General features: G+C 41.6%; 1 protein-coding gene and 1 long non-coding RNA gene across 6 annotated transcripts in view; one reads left to right on the forward strand and one right to left on the reverse strand.

The window, feature by feature from the left end:
• LOC308401828 overlaps nucleotides 1-13,823 on the forward strand; it is a 226,244-nt gene that overhangs the window by 33,913 nt on the left and 178,508 nt on the right. The gene's annotated exons all lie outside the window — the stretch shown is intronic.
• The window catches only part of LOC308400696 (NLR family CARD domain-containing protein 3-like), a 40,686-nt gene that overhangs the window by 19,203 nt on the left and 7,660 nt on the right, over nucleotides 1-13,823 (reverse strand). For 3 of the 5 annotated variants that reach the window (XM_080888556.1, XM_080888554.1, XM_080888553.1), the window contains exon 1: nucleotides 924-1,236. Coding sequence is in view for 1 of the 5 variants with exons in the window: in XM_080888552.1 (XP_080744678.1) it covers nucleotides 7,476-7,547; nucleotides 9,337-9,668; nucleotides 10,254-10,300; nucleotides 11,223-11,396; nucleotides 11,644-11,817; nucleotides 12,040-13,816 (2,576 nt within the window). In the remaining 4 variants the exon portion in view is untranslated. Of the gene's footprint in view, nucleotides 1-923; nucleotides 1,237-7,475; nucleotides 7,548-9,336; nucleotides 9,669-10,253; nucleotides 10,301-11,222; nucleotides 11,397-11,643; nucleotides 11,818-12,039; nucleotides 13,817-13,823 lie in introns of those variants that run through there. The other 2 variants (XM_080888552.1, XM_080888555.1) reach the window with 2 other exon arrangements.

Here is a 13,823-nt window from a genome sequence, read left to right on the forward strand (position 1 = left end):
AAACAGGGAGAGGGAAACTTAAGTACAGGGGTAGAAAACACCAAGAGAAACTAATAAACAAACGAATTTAGCTACCCTAAAGAACTTAAACATAACATCCAAATAAACTAAAACTCAAAAGGCTGGGTCAAAATATACGTTTTTAAGTTATAAAAAAATCATCTGAACATATAATGAACCCCTCTCACAAAATAAGCTTAGTAACAGTAAAAACTAGGAAAACACATTACTGTAGCTTTGCAGAGGAAATGTGAATGAAAATTGTGTTTGAGTCAATGCAAATCACAGAACGAAAGCTACAGTTTACTATAAGTACTAACATGATCTTAAACCGACTAAAACACACCCGCATCTGGGCATACAGACCGTTATAACGGTTGTCTCACTGTATTTGCACAGAAAAGATGTGCATAATGTATTGTAATACATTAAAACATAGGTTCCAAAGTTTGGACAAATATATTAACTGCTATGAGCTGATACTGGCTGACAGCATTAATGCTGAAGCACACTCACCTGAGGATCGCTTCTATTTTAAATCAGGTCTCAGGATCTCTTTTCTTATAAACATAAAGCGATGATGTATATATAATCTATTAACTGAGTCGGTGTAAACCTGGTCAGTCATAGAAACTGGTCACTGTGCAGACATCACCTTAGAAACCAGCCACAACTGTGGCTGAATTCATTAATTATTCAGGTAAGCCGGTTTTGGGAAATAAAACCATGGAGACAAAGGACACGAGTCACTTCCTCTAACGACTACAATGCAATCCAAACTGTAGCTGTTTTAAGGAAGCACACTAAAAAGAGGGAAAACGCGCAAAATGAGCAAAATATTCTTCCTTTAATCAAATAACAGATATTTTAATCAAACCCAGCGGACATGCTCGCTGCCCACGTGATACACGGATCTTACTTACTTTTGTTTGAAGGACAAAAAGCCTCGTCCCGGTCCCTCTTGCCTTCGTTGTTCTTGTTTAAATAATATATAAAGTCAGGTCTCTGTTTCGTTTGCTTGTGTCCACAGATGATGGACACAGCAAATCCACGTGCTGCAACAGACTTCGGACCTCACAAGCTCCAAGTGTTTAAAAGTAATTATCGTGAATACAACTACTTAAATGAACCTAAAGTTTCATTAATGGAGTTATAGCTGTCTTTTTCTCTTTATATCGTTACGTTATAGTGAAGCACGATCCCCCCCCTACCAACACGTTCTAGTCTGTGAACCCTCAAAGCGGCCCGCATGCGCAAAAGAAGACGTCACACACAACGCGCTCTGTTTAGATCCAGACCGAACAGTATTGTTTGACTGATGGTTCTTAATATAAAGACTTCGGACATTACGTTTCCCAATTTTTCTTTAAACTATAAAGTTATCGTGTTATTTACATATGGCCTAATAATTATCCTAATTGCTGTTTTAGAGAGGAGCGGTGCTTCAAAGGATAGTTGCACATTTCTGTCAAAATCTGACAGCCGTTCACACTGTCATGCCATGATCGGATATGGGTCGCATAGGGTCAGAAAAGTCGGATTTGTTGTGCTTTCGCCTGCAGTGTGAACGTAGCCAAAGAGTGAACAGTAGACTCTCACTAAATTATATATTTTTCATCTCTGTTCACAATTTTCTGGATTTCTTTTTTATAAGACTAAGACTGAACTTTATTTTTCCATGTTTGGCAATGTTCATATTCTGTTTAACTTGTTGCTTTTTTGAAGAAGTGATGCAGACTAATGAATCAGTCTAGTGACAAAAGTTACAAACAGTTGTTTGAAAGGAAAGCTGTTTGTTCAAAACAGAAATTGTGAATGAGTTTATTATCTAAATAAATTTGCTGCTAGGCTTTCTGTCATAGTTTTGTTTAGAAGGATTCCTGCCATGTGGGGAATGATGTAAAAAGTTTGAGAATAACTGGATTATTGCAATATCAAGTTGTGCCTTGTTCTCAGACGGACAGCAAGTGGAGAGTGATAGATGAGATGAGGAGATGGAAGGAGGAAGAGAGGCAAAGAGTGATTCACAGGCAGAGCCGAGTTTATTTCTCACTTTTGTTGCCTTATGGTTCCAAGCACTGTCGCCAAACTTTGCATTTTATTAATCAGAATCAGAATCAGAATCAGAATCAGAATACTTTATTGATCCCTGGGGGAAATTATTTTTTGTTACAGTGCTCCATTTTAAACCAACATTAAGACAAGACAGACAATATGCTAACTAAGAATAGTACAATATATACATATATATACATACATACATACATACATAAGTCACTTATAAATAAATATTTGGAAAAGAAACATGTGTAGTTGTAGCAGCAAACAGTGTGTTAAGTGGATGCGTTGTACAGGGAGATGGCCACAGGCAGGAATGATTTCCTGTGTCGTTCAGTGGTGCTTTTCGGTAATCTCAGTCTCTCACTGAACGAGCTCCTGTGACTGACCAACATGTCATGGAGTGGGTGGGAGGTGTTATCCAACATTGTCTTTATCTTGGACAGCATCCGCCTCTCCGACACCACCTTGAGGGAGTCCAGCTCCATCCCCACAACATTGCTGGCCTTACGGATCAGTTTATTAAGTCTGTTGGCATCTGCGACCCTCAGCCTGCTCCCCCAGCATGCAACAGCATAGAGGATCGCACTGGCCACCACAGACTCATAGAAAATCCTCAGCATTTTCTGGCAGATGTTGAAGGACCTCAGTCGCCTCAAAAAATAGAGACGACTCTGGCCCTTCCTGTAAAGTGCTGTGGTGTTTTTAGCCCAGTCCAGTTTATTGTCAATGTGTACTCCAAGGTATTTATAGTCCTCCACAATGTCAACACTGACCCCCTGGATTGAAACAGGGGTCAAGTGTTTCCTGGTCTTCCTGAAGTCCACGATCAGTTCCTTAGTCTTTGCCACGTTGAGCTGCAGATGATTCTGCTCACACCACGTGACAAAGGAGTCGACCACAGCCCGGTACTCTGTCTCATCATCCCTGCTGATGCATCCAACCACCGCAGAGTCATCAGAAAACTTCTGAAGATGGCAGGTCTCTGTGCAGTGGCTGAAGTCTGTGGTGTAGAGGGTGAAGAGGAAGGGGGAGAGGACAGTCCCCTGTGGTGCCCCTGTGTTGCTAATCACCTTGTCAGACACACACTGTGGGAGACGTACATATTGTGGTCTTCCTGTCAGGTAATCAACAATCCAGGACACCAGAGAAGCATCCACCTGCATCGCTGCTAACTTATCACCCAGGAGGGTCGGCCTGATGGTGTTGAAAGCACTGGAAAAGTCAAAAAACATGACCCTCACAGTGCTCGCCGGCTGGTCCAGATGGGTGTAGACACGATTGAGCAGGTAGATGATGGCGTCCTCTGTTCCGAGACGAGGCTGATAAGCGAACTGAAGGGGATCCAGATGTGGTCTTACTATGGGTCGCAGCTGGTCCAGGATGAGCCTTTCCAGGGTCTTCATGATGTGGGAGGTCAGTGCCACGGGCCTGTAATCCTGGGGGCCACTGGGACGAGGCGTCTTTGGTACAGGGACGAGGCATGATGTCTTCCACATCACCGGGACCCTCTGCAGACTCAGACTCAGCATAAACAGTTTATGAAAGACTCCACACAGCTGGGGGGCACAGGTCTTGAGGACAAGGGGACTCACTCCGTCTGGTCCAGCAGACTTGCCTGAGTGAAGTCTCCTCATTTGCATCTCAACCTGGTATTGAGTGAAGGTGATGGGTGGGGGAGGGGTGTCAGGAATCTCACAGGAGGCAACATGTGAAGAGAGAGGCTGGCACAGTGGTGTGGCTCTGGATTCCAGGCTGACTGCAGGTGAGGTTGTGGGGGTGGGAGCAGACACTGTGGTGTCGAATCTATTGAAAAACAGATTCAACTCGTCGGCTCTATTCTCACCTCCCTCAGCTCCCCTGCTGTTGGTTGGCCTGAATCCAGTGATGGTCTTCATGCCCCTCCACACCTCTCTCATGCTGTTCTGCTGGAGTTTCCACTCCAGCTTCCTCCTGTAATTGTCCTTAGCCTCTCTGATCTTGTCCTTTAGTAACACCTGGACCTTCCTCACCTCCTCTTTGTTGCCCCCTCTGAAAGCCCTCTTCTTGTTGTTGAGGAGGGCTTTGATGTCCTTAGTCACCCACGGCTTGTTATTTGGGTAACAATGAACAGTCTGAGCTGGAACAATGGAGTCGGTGCAGAAAGTTATGTAGCCTGTGATACACTCAGTAAGCCCATTGATGTCCTCGGCGTGAGGCTCACAGAGTGTTTCCCAGTCGGTCACCTCGAAACAGCCCTGTAGTTCCGCTATTGCCTCCTCTGACCACCTCCTAACAGTCCTGGTGGTCACAGGTTCCCTCCTCACAATTGGCACATAGCGGGGGGTGAGGTGAATCAGGTTATGATCTGACCTACCAAGTGGGGGGAGGGAGGAGGAGCTGTATGCATCCTTGACGTTAGCATACAGTAAGTCTAAAGTTTTCTCTCCCCTGGTGGGACAGTCCACATATTGTTTGAATGTTGGTAGTGTATTGTCCAGTGATACATGGTTGAAGTCACCCGAGATCACAATAAAGGCACTCGGGTGCTGAGTCTGTAGCCGAGCTATGGCAGAGTGGATAGTGTCACATGCAGCTGTGGGGTTAGCAGAGGGGGGAACATAAACAGCCACCAAGATGACGTGAGAGAATTCCCTGGGTAAATAATACGGCCTGAGTCCAACAGCACACAGTTCAGTGTCCGGGCAACAAATCCTTTCTTTGATTGTTATGTTGGCAGGGTTACACCACCGGTTGTTAACTAAAACAGCAAGCCCACCTCCTTTACGCTTACCGCTAGCGATGCTGTCCCTGTCCGCCCGAACAGTGTGGAAGCCTTCCACGGAAGCATTCTCATCGGGAATGACCTGGTGCAGCCATGATTCGGTGAAACACATCAGGCTACACTCTCGGTATTCCCTCTGACTCCGTACCAGTGCTGAGAGCTCGTCGATTTTAATTGCCAACGATCGCACATTTCCCATCACGATAGACGGCAGACACGGTTTAAACCTCCTCCTCGCTTCGAGCCTCCGCTGTCTCACCGTCACCTTTTTTCTTCTCTTCTGTCCTTGACCTCTGCATCCCCGATGTGTTTTCCTCCAAATTTCAGCTGGTACTTCTGCGGGCACTTCTGCGGGCCTGGCCAGCGAGCCGGCCGGCATCAGGGCGATCAGCTGATCTCTGGAGTAAACAGTCCGTGCGTGTAGGAGATGTGCCGCGGTCCCGTTCCATGATAAAAGTAACAGTTCCACGGCCACCAGAAGAACAAAAACTCTCTCAATCCACATGATTGAGTAAGAGATAGAAAACGGAGGAAAATACAAGTCAGAAAAAAAAAGAATACGTAAGAAAAAAGAGCTAAACTAAGAGAAAAGCAGGAGCGACTGTAACAGGCTGCACGCTGGTTGGCGCATGCGCACTGAATTATTATCTCATAACACTTGTTCAATAAGCTACCATTTCTCCTGTGGACTTTCTAATGTCTACAGTCTCAGATCAGCACAGCCCTGCCCTCCAGCACTATAAGCAGCAGCAGCAGGAACAACATTGTACCCATCAGGTAACACATAGGCTACGTTTGCTTTGCATTGCCTCGCCTCTGTCGGTGCGCCCCAGGGTGGCTGTGGCTACAATGTAGCTTGCCATCACCAGTGTGTGAATGGGTGAATGACTGGATATGTAAAGCGCTTTGGGGTCCTTAGGGACTAGTAAAGCGCTATATAAATACAGGCCATTTACAGGCCATTTACCATTGTCCCTACCTGATGACACTAATATAGTATGATATGATCCCATATTGGATTCTTGGACAATTTACAGTATATAGGTACACTTCTCAATCAACACGACAAATACTAGAACTACTGATAGCTGAATAAAAGGGGAAAAAAGTCATATCTCACAGAATCCCACAGAAAATAAAAAGCAATATCACAAATGAATGAGAAACATGCCTGATTAGCTACATCAGAATTTTTTAAAATAGCCAGTGCTGGTGCTTAGCTTAGGAACAGATGGTGCAGCTGCTGTGATGATTTATTATAGGGGTAGCCACAATCCAAAGCTCAGTCATTCCAAAGTAATTTGTCAGTGAGACAGGATGACATCTGTGAAGGGTAGGGTCTTTTTTCTTTAAAACAAACTAAGTTTTTTTTTTTCAGAATCAGAATCAGAATCAGAATGGGTTTATTGCCAAATGTTGAGCAGGTTTACAACATTAGGAAATTGCTGCGGTGCTTCAGTGCAAACATAGTGTCATAAATAGCACTTAAATAGACATGGAAAAAAATAAAAGTAGGGATAAGAATTAAAAGTGCTACGTGGAAAGATATGTGCATGAGATATACATGAGATATATACATGAGAATAAGAATTAAGAGTGCTACGTTGAAAGATATGTGCATGAGTGCAGGTGGTGATCAGTGCCAAACATGGAATGATGCAGTGACACAGCGTAGGGTCATGTGTTAGTGGTGGGAACAGTCATATGGTTATTGTTCATGTGTCCAACAGCAGAGGGGAAGAAACTGTTCTTATGGCGAGAAATTGTGAAACAAAATATTTGATTAACAAAAAATACAAAAGGACAATAAAGTTTATGGTGGCTAAACCTAGTGGGTTTAAGTGAAAGTAAAAAGCAAGTAAAGAAGAGAATTTCAATAGAAAACAATTCCCACAGGAAACAAACCAGGATGTGTTTGGCAGTTAACTGGTGGTGTTATGTTTAAGTAGCATGGGTGCAAAACACAGTTATGCTGCTCTTTGATCACACAGTGAATGAGGCTTGTAGAAAAGGGACAGAACTTGACACTGAGAACAATGTGAATAGTCTGTCAGTAGACGATCCACACCACTGCCGCCTGCCAGATTGTGTATATTATGTATTTGTATGAATTCTAGCTGTGCCGGCTGGTTTAGAATTTCACAGTTTACGAGCATCCTGTGTCGAATCTGTACAAATACAGTGACCATTAGAAATAAGTGAGCATCTGAAGGTACCCATTTATTTTATATTTATTTTGTGACTGGAAACATGATGTCATTTATTTAAAAAAAAAAACTAAGAGGGTTTTTTTTTTAAAGCAATACTACTGCTAAGGAATATCTTTCTCATATGATAAATGAAATGAACTGAATTCTGGTGAGAACATCAAAAATACTTTAGGATTAAGACGTAGTGCATTGTAATGATGTGTATATTTGAATAAATACACCTAAATATTGTTTGAACATATTTAGATAAATTCCTGTGTTTTCAGAGCTTTAAATTTTCCAAATTTCATCAAAACACAGTTAATACAGTTGCTTTCAGTGTACCTCCCTTACTCCTGGGTACTACTTTATCTGCTAAACAGCAGCTACCTGACTGTAGCTGTTTCTTTGGGGTTTTTTTTTTTTTTAAATAAACAGACATTAGTGATTTATGTGATACCAACCTGTACCACTGTGTGCCAGTCAAATCCGCATTTAACCAGGTAGGTCACAGCCTCTTGAAGAAACCTGAGGTGCTGAAAAGATATTGCAAAAGTTAACAGAACAGCAGCACTTGATGGTACAGATTACTTTAATATTCCAGTCTATTTTTTTAAAAGCACATTTAAAACTAAATGTACATATAGAAAATATTAAAAGCAGTTTTTCATCAATCTAACATCAGAGGAAGGGGAACAAACTTGCTGCCAATCAAAAAAGAAACACACACACACACACTGCTAAGGTATCTTTTATTCTCTGCTTTATTGTATACTTTACATTCAAATCGACATAAAAGAACCAGACTAATACTTAAGATAAAAGCTTATCTTAAGTACATAAGGACTAGTACATAAGGAATTAACATTCCTTATATACTAGTGCAACTTTGCTGCTTGCTCCACTTTTACTTCATCCTGAGAGAGCAGCTTAAGCTATCAAATCAACACTGACATAATGCTTTTAAAGTAGAGAGACTCGACCATATTTACACCAACAGGTAACAGCCAGTGTGTAGACTTAACCTGGGCTGCGGTAAACTGCAGGTAAACTAGCAAATTAACAATGTGGCTTATGTGTAAGTACAAGAAAGAAGATCTGCTATCAACCACCTGCCTGCTTCCTGGCTGTTCGGCTGCTAGTCTATTCTGTTGTTTACCACACTGTCAAACTCAATGCTAACATCATTTTCCCAGTCCTGTGTGACAAATATGTGGTTTTAGAACTCATGTTTCATTATGATGAGTCATATAAATAACTCACATTACATATAATATTTTATATGTAGCATAAAAACTGTTAGGCCACTTAGTGAAGACAGGAGCTCCACGCCCGTTTCCCACAACTTAGGCACTATTCCAGATTCAGGAGAGCTTATTTTTGACATTTTATGACAGTATTGACAGTATCCATATAGATGTGTTGGCTAAAAGTGTAGCTATTTTGCAATCAAGCAGTTGAGGGTTTAAAATAAAAGTGAAATGAAAATTATCTATGGATGTTCATTTTCCTTAAATGAACCAAATTTTTATTTATTTAACTTAATCTGTCAAGAAATCACGCACTTCTTAAAAAACCATTTTTCATCACTTTAAAAACTGTATGTGTCACTAAAATAAGCATATATACATATTCATACTTAAGGTTATGTTTATAAAACAAGGTTACTAACAGAATAGTGAGCACATGTTTTCTTGTCTCATCCTCTCTGCAGGATCAACTGATCACTTCAAGAGGGCAACTTTTTTGACCTTGTGTTTGTCTGTTTGATAAAGATAATGAACTGGTTCCTATACACCACATTTCTGCTCTATTGGAGCACTCAAAGCACTTGTCTTATTTACCCATTCACAAAAGCACAATTTCTCTGCTCTTTCTACCTAACATTCACACTCCAACAGGTGCGGAGTGTCAGAGAGGGCGGAGTTAGTATCTTATCCCAGGATAGTTGGCATGCAGGCTGAAGCAGACTAAGATTGAACCGCCATCCTTGTAATTACTAGGTAACCTGCGCTACCACCTGAGCTACAGCCTTCTCCACAGTGCTCAGGCTTCAACTGATGTCTAGCCTTCCTGAAGTTGTTTAGCAGGCATTCATTTTCTAACCTACAGTGAAACTTCTTTCTACGGTAGCTGACAAAACAATACAGAGGAACGGGTGTGAAGTTCAACGGCAGGGTAGAGGGGATCAGTGAAGGTTGTTTTGAAGGTGTGGAGGTGAATGAGGCTACCAGAAAAAACTCTGTAAAAGGACAAAGTGCCAGCTTCCCAATCCAGATACACCCCAACCCGACTGCAGCGCAAACACTGAGATGATACACAGACCTTCTCTTTGTTGTGCTGAACAAAACAACCATCATCAGAGGAAATCAGACACCAAGACTTGTTGTTTTGTCCCAGCTTGCAGTCATCCACATCTCCTTTCCTGCCAATGCTTCTGTATGTTAACCCAACACATAAGGGCTCTGACACCTCCATCTCCAGGTAGCAGCGCTCTTTTAGTCCCTGCTCACACAGCACCTGCTGACAGCAATCAAACCTCTCTGTATGATCAGGATAAGCCTGCTCCTCCTCCACCCAGGTCACTTTTCTTTTGACTTCAGAGAGCAGCAGGTTCTTGTGAGCTGTGTTGGAGTCCAAAGTGAGCGCACAGGCATCTGGAGGTAAGAAAACACTTATATAATCAGTAAAGACTTTAATAGTATACCATTTGTCCACCACTGGCAGTATGAAGTACATAGCTGTTGGGCAGTAATTTAAAAAAAAAAATCCATCAAAAGAAAGTTGTTCCTGAGTTAAAAGTCAACATTCTTCTCAAAATAACATTTCTGAATACACGAGTGATGTTTATTTTTCCTCTTAAAGGCAGAACCATGACAGGAATGTTTAAAATTGATCTTAAAAAGAAACAATGTATTTCTACGATTCTTAATATTTTATTGCTGTCCTTCAATATCCAGTATTTTTACATGTACCATTAGATCTAATAAGTCTAAATCCTCTCTTACAGAAAACACTATGTAAAGAGGACCCACTGAAACTGATGGTGACTGTGGTGGTGTGTGGTAGAGACTGAGGGAGGCTCCTCGCTGGAAGCTCAGGTGAAACACAGAAAGCTGCTTTAAAACAAAAGTTCTGCCACATTAACCTGAAATGAGCATGTTGTAATTAAGTCCTGTAGCATCTTAATGCCTCTAGAATTCAGACATTGAAACATTCAACAGATTCCTGTAGATACTCACATTTCTTCAATCCTGGGTGTATCCGGTGACTTCCACCATGTTCAAAACTGTGGAGGAAATTGAGTTTAAGAAATAGAAATGGAACTATTAATTAGTAATATGTGCATCTATTCTGTTCACCACCCAACATCCAATATTGGTCTCTTGCTGGCCAAGAAAACAGAGTGATGACAAAGCTGAGTGCATGCTGACCCCAGCAGCCGGAGTCTGATCTTCACCAGGTAACAGAGGTGATGATTATTCAGGATTGCAGCATTTTAGCTTTAATTTCTATCCATACAGGTTGATGTATTAAATTTACTGTAGTCCAAGCTTTGCTTTGTGTTGTCGACTTTGTGCCTGTACTCATTAAAAGAAAGACAGTGTAGGGATTTGTTTGGTAGTAATGTAATAAGAGGTGTAACAAATTACCTTCTTCAGTGGGTGATTAAGTAAAATACTCCATTACGTTTAAGAAAAGTATGTTACTTTTTTGAGTAACAACCAGGGTACTTGACTTGTTAGGAAACAGAAAATTACTCTGTATCACTCTACGAGTATTACAGCACGAAACTCCAGTAAAAAGGTGGCGGTGCTCTAATCTTTAGGTGGTGAAAAAGCAAAAACTAAAGTTTAAAACACTTTAGATTAAGATCAGACTTTCTTCTCCTCATTGTGATGCATCTTCTTGTAAATGGTACATATAGAAATAATAATAATAATATAGTGATGTGTTCTGTTTGTTTGTTAACTAGCTGTTATTATTATTATTACTATTTTTAGTTTGTTCAAGGGCTACAAGAGGGAAATAAACTTATTCTCAATCGTTAACAGGAAATAGAAAGCATTTTGGGATGAAGACTAACAGAACATTTTGAGCTGGCTCTCATCCATTAAAAAACTTGTCAAACAGCTTCCTGGGGTGTTTCTGTGCTTGCTTTGAGCTTGGGGACCATTTTCCAAACAGTGCATGATAAAGGAAAACATTACTTGACTTGGCTGAGCCGGTATTGTGGATCATTCCTCAGCTCAGAGAGCTTCTTCTCTCCATATTCTCCTGGATAGTTGTAACTCAGGTCCAACTCTTTCAGATGTGAGGGGTTTAACTTTAGAGCTTTGACCAAATAATCACAGCCTTGTTCTGTCACCAGACACCCAGATAACCTGAGAAAAGAATAGTTTGATACATATAAATGCAGCTTTTAGAAGATTTAGAAATCCATCAGCAGGACTACATCTGTTGCATCGCTAAAAGACTAAATGACTGCAGGAATGAGTATTTACAGGGCAGATGCTATGAAGAACAGGACCTGTGCTAAAATAACTTCTGCCAGGTGATATCTGTTTCACTTTGTAGGAGGTTGGATGGGTTGTCTATGTTTATATTATGATACATAAACATGTAATGTACCTCAGAGTTTCCAGTCTGCAGCACTGACTCGACAGTCCTTTAGAGAGCAGCTCCACTCCTGAATCTTTCAGGTCATTGTTGCTCAGGTCCAGATCTCGTAGAGGTGAGAAGGGGTATTTGAGAGCAGCGACCAGATGATCAACCCACTCTTCACTTACTTTACAGTCTGCTAGTCTATGGAGGGTGATGGGTGTTTATTAATTTTTATAGAAACAGATAGATGTAAAGAAAAGGCATGTTTAAAGATACTTAATGGCCAACCATGTGATTGCCATTTGTAATACAGAGGACTTGTCCCCTCTCCTTCCTCTTTTGCATTCTGGCTAATAGTCCAGTTCGCTGAAATTATTTAAGGGTGAAGAGTTTATCTCACAAACAAGAGTGAAAAAAACTTACAAGGCCTTTTTGCTGCTCCTCACTGCTGGTATCAGCCTCCGTCTGCCCTCATCTGATGTGTTGTAACTCTTTAAGTCCAAGACCTCCAGATCATTCTTTGATGCCTGCAGCATGTAGGCCAGTGCAGAGCAGTGCAGGGGAGTCAGCTCTGTTTTTGAATGATCTGACAGTGCGAGATATTTCTGAATCTCATCTTTGACTTTGTGATCTCTCATCTCGACCATAGTCTGGAAAAGGTTGATGCAGCTGTCTGGAGAGAGGTTCTTCCTTCGCATAGATTTGATGTGAGTCAACATTTTCTTGTCAGTATCTTGGCTTCGATCTGTTGGAGTCAGCAGACCATGAAGGACTCTGTGATTGGGTTCAGCCATGAGGCCAAGGAGGAATCTCAGGAAGAAGTCCAGGTGGCCATTTTTCTTCTCCAGCACTTTGTCTACTGTTATTTTAAGAAGTTCAATTAAAGTATGCTCCTTGCCCTTTACATCAAAGAAGATGCTGAGATCTTTAGTATCATTGTTAATGAAACAGTCATAGATGTAGAGAGCTGCAAAGAACTCCTGCACAGTCAGATGCACAAAGAAGAAGACATTTTTCTGGAAAATTATTTTTTCTTCCCGAAGAACTGTGGTGCAAAATCCAGAGTAGATGGATGCTGCTTTAACATCAATGCCACAGGCCTCCAGGTCTTCCTCATAGAAGATAAGATTTTTCTTCAGCAGCTGCTCAAATGCAAGCTTGCCGAGTTTCAGAAGAAATTTCCTCTGTGTTTTCAGAAGCTTTTCTTTGTTTGTCTCAACCTCCTTGTCATATTTTCTACTTCTGTGTTTTGTTTGGACACAAAGAAAGTGTGACATCATCTCTGTAAGAGTTTGAGGAATTTCAGTTTTCTCGTCTCCTCCAAAGACTTCCTGGAATAACACTGCAGAAATCCAGCAGAAGATCGGGATCTGACACATGTTGTTGAGACTCTGTGAAGACTGAATATGTTTAATGATCCTGTCAGCAAGATCTGGATCATGACTAAATCTCCTCCTGAAGTATTCAGCTTTTTGTGAGTCATTGAACCCTCTTATCTCTGTCACCATGTCAACATGCTCAGCAGGGATCTGATTGGCTGCTGCTGGACGGGAAGTAATCCAGAGCTTTGCATCAGGAAGAAGCTTACCCTGGATGATGTTTGCTAGGAGATCCCTCACAGGTGCTGCTTCCTTGACAGATGTTATAGACTTAATGCCTTCAAAGTCCAGCTGAAACCTGCTTTCATCCAGACCGTCCAGGATCAGGACAGTCTTGGTTTTGGTATAGTCCACTGAATCTTTGAGATCAGACAGTGTGGGGTGAAATAAAGTCAGGAGCTCATGTAGGCTTTTTTCACCTGTAATCAAATTCAGCTCTCTGAAAGCAAGACTGAAAACAAAGTCTACATCCTGGTTTGCCTTCTCTTCGGCCCAGTCAAGAATCAACTTCTGCACAGAAAATGATTTTCCACTTCCTGCGACGCCCTTCGTCACAACTGTTCTGTGAGGTTTGTCTTGATCAGGCAACAGTCTGAAGATGTCACTCAGACTGACTGATGAACACGTTTCCAGTTTACTTGTGCCATATCTGAACTCATGCTCTGTGCGAGGCCCTTCACTCTCCCCAGTGGTGATGTAGAGCTCTGTATAGATGTTGTTCAAAGGACTCGGCTTGTCATTGTTACCTTCAGACACCAAAAAAAATTTCTTTTGCATCGCTTCTTTCCATGTCTTCTTTGCCTCAAACAGTTTGATGTCATCTGTAAC

Source organism: Rhamphochromis sp. 'chilingali', assembly GCF_963969265.1.
Source record: "Rhamphochromis sp. 'chilingali' genome assembly, chromosome: 1".
Classification (NCBI taxonomy): Eukaryota; Metazoa; Chordata; class Actinopteri; order Cichliformes; family Cichlidae; genus Rhamphochromis; species Rhamphochromis sp. 'chilingali'.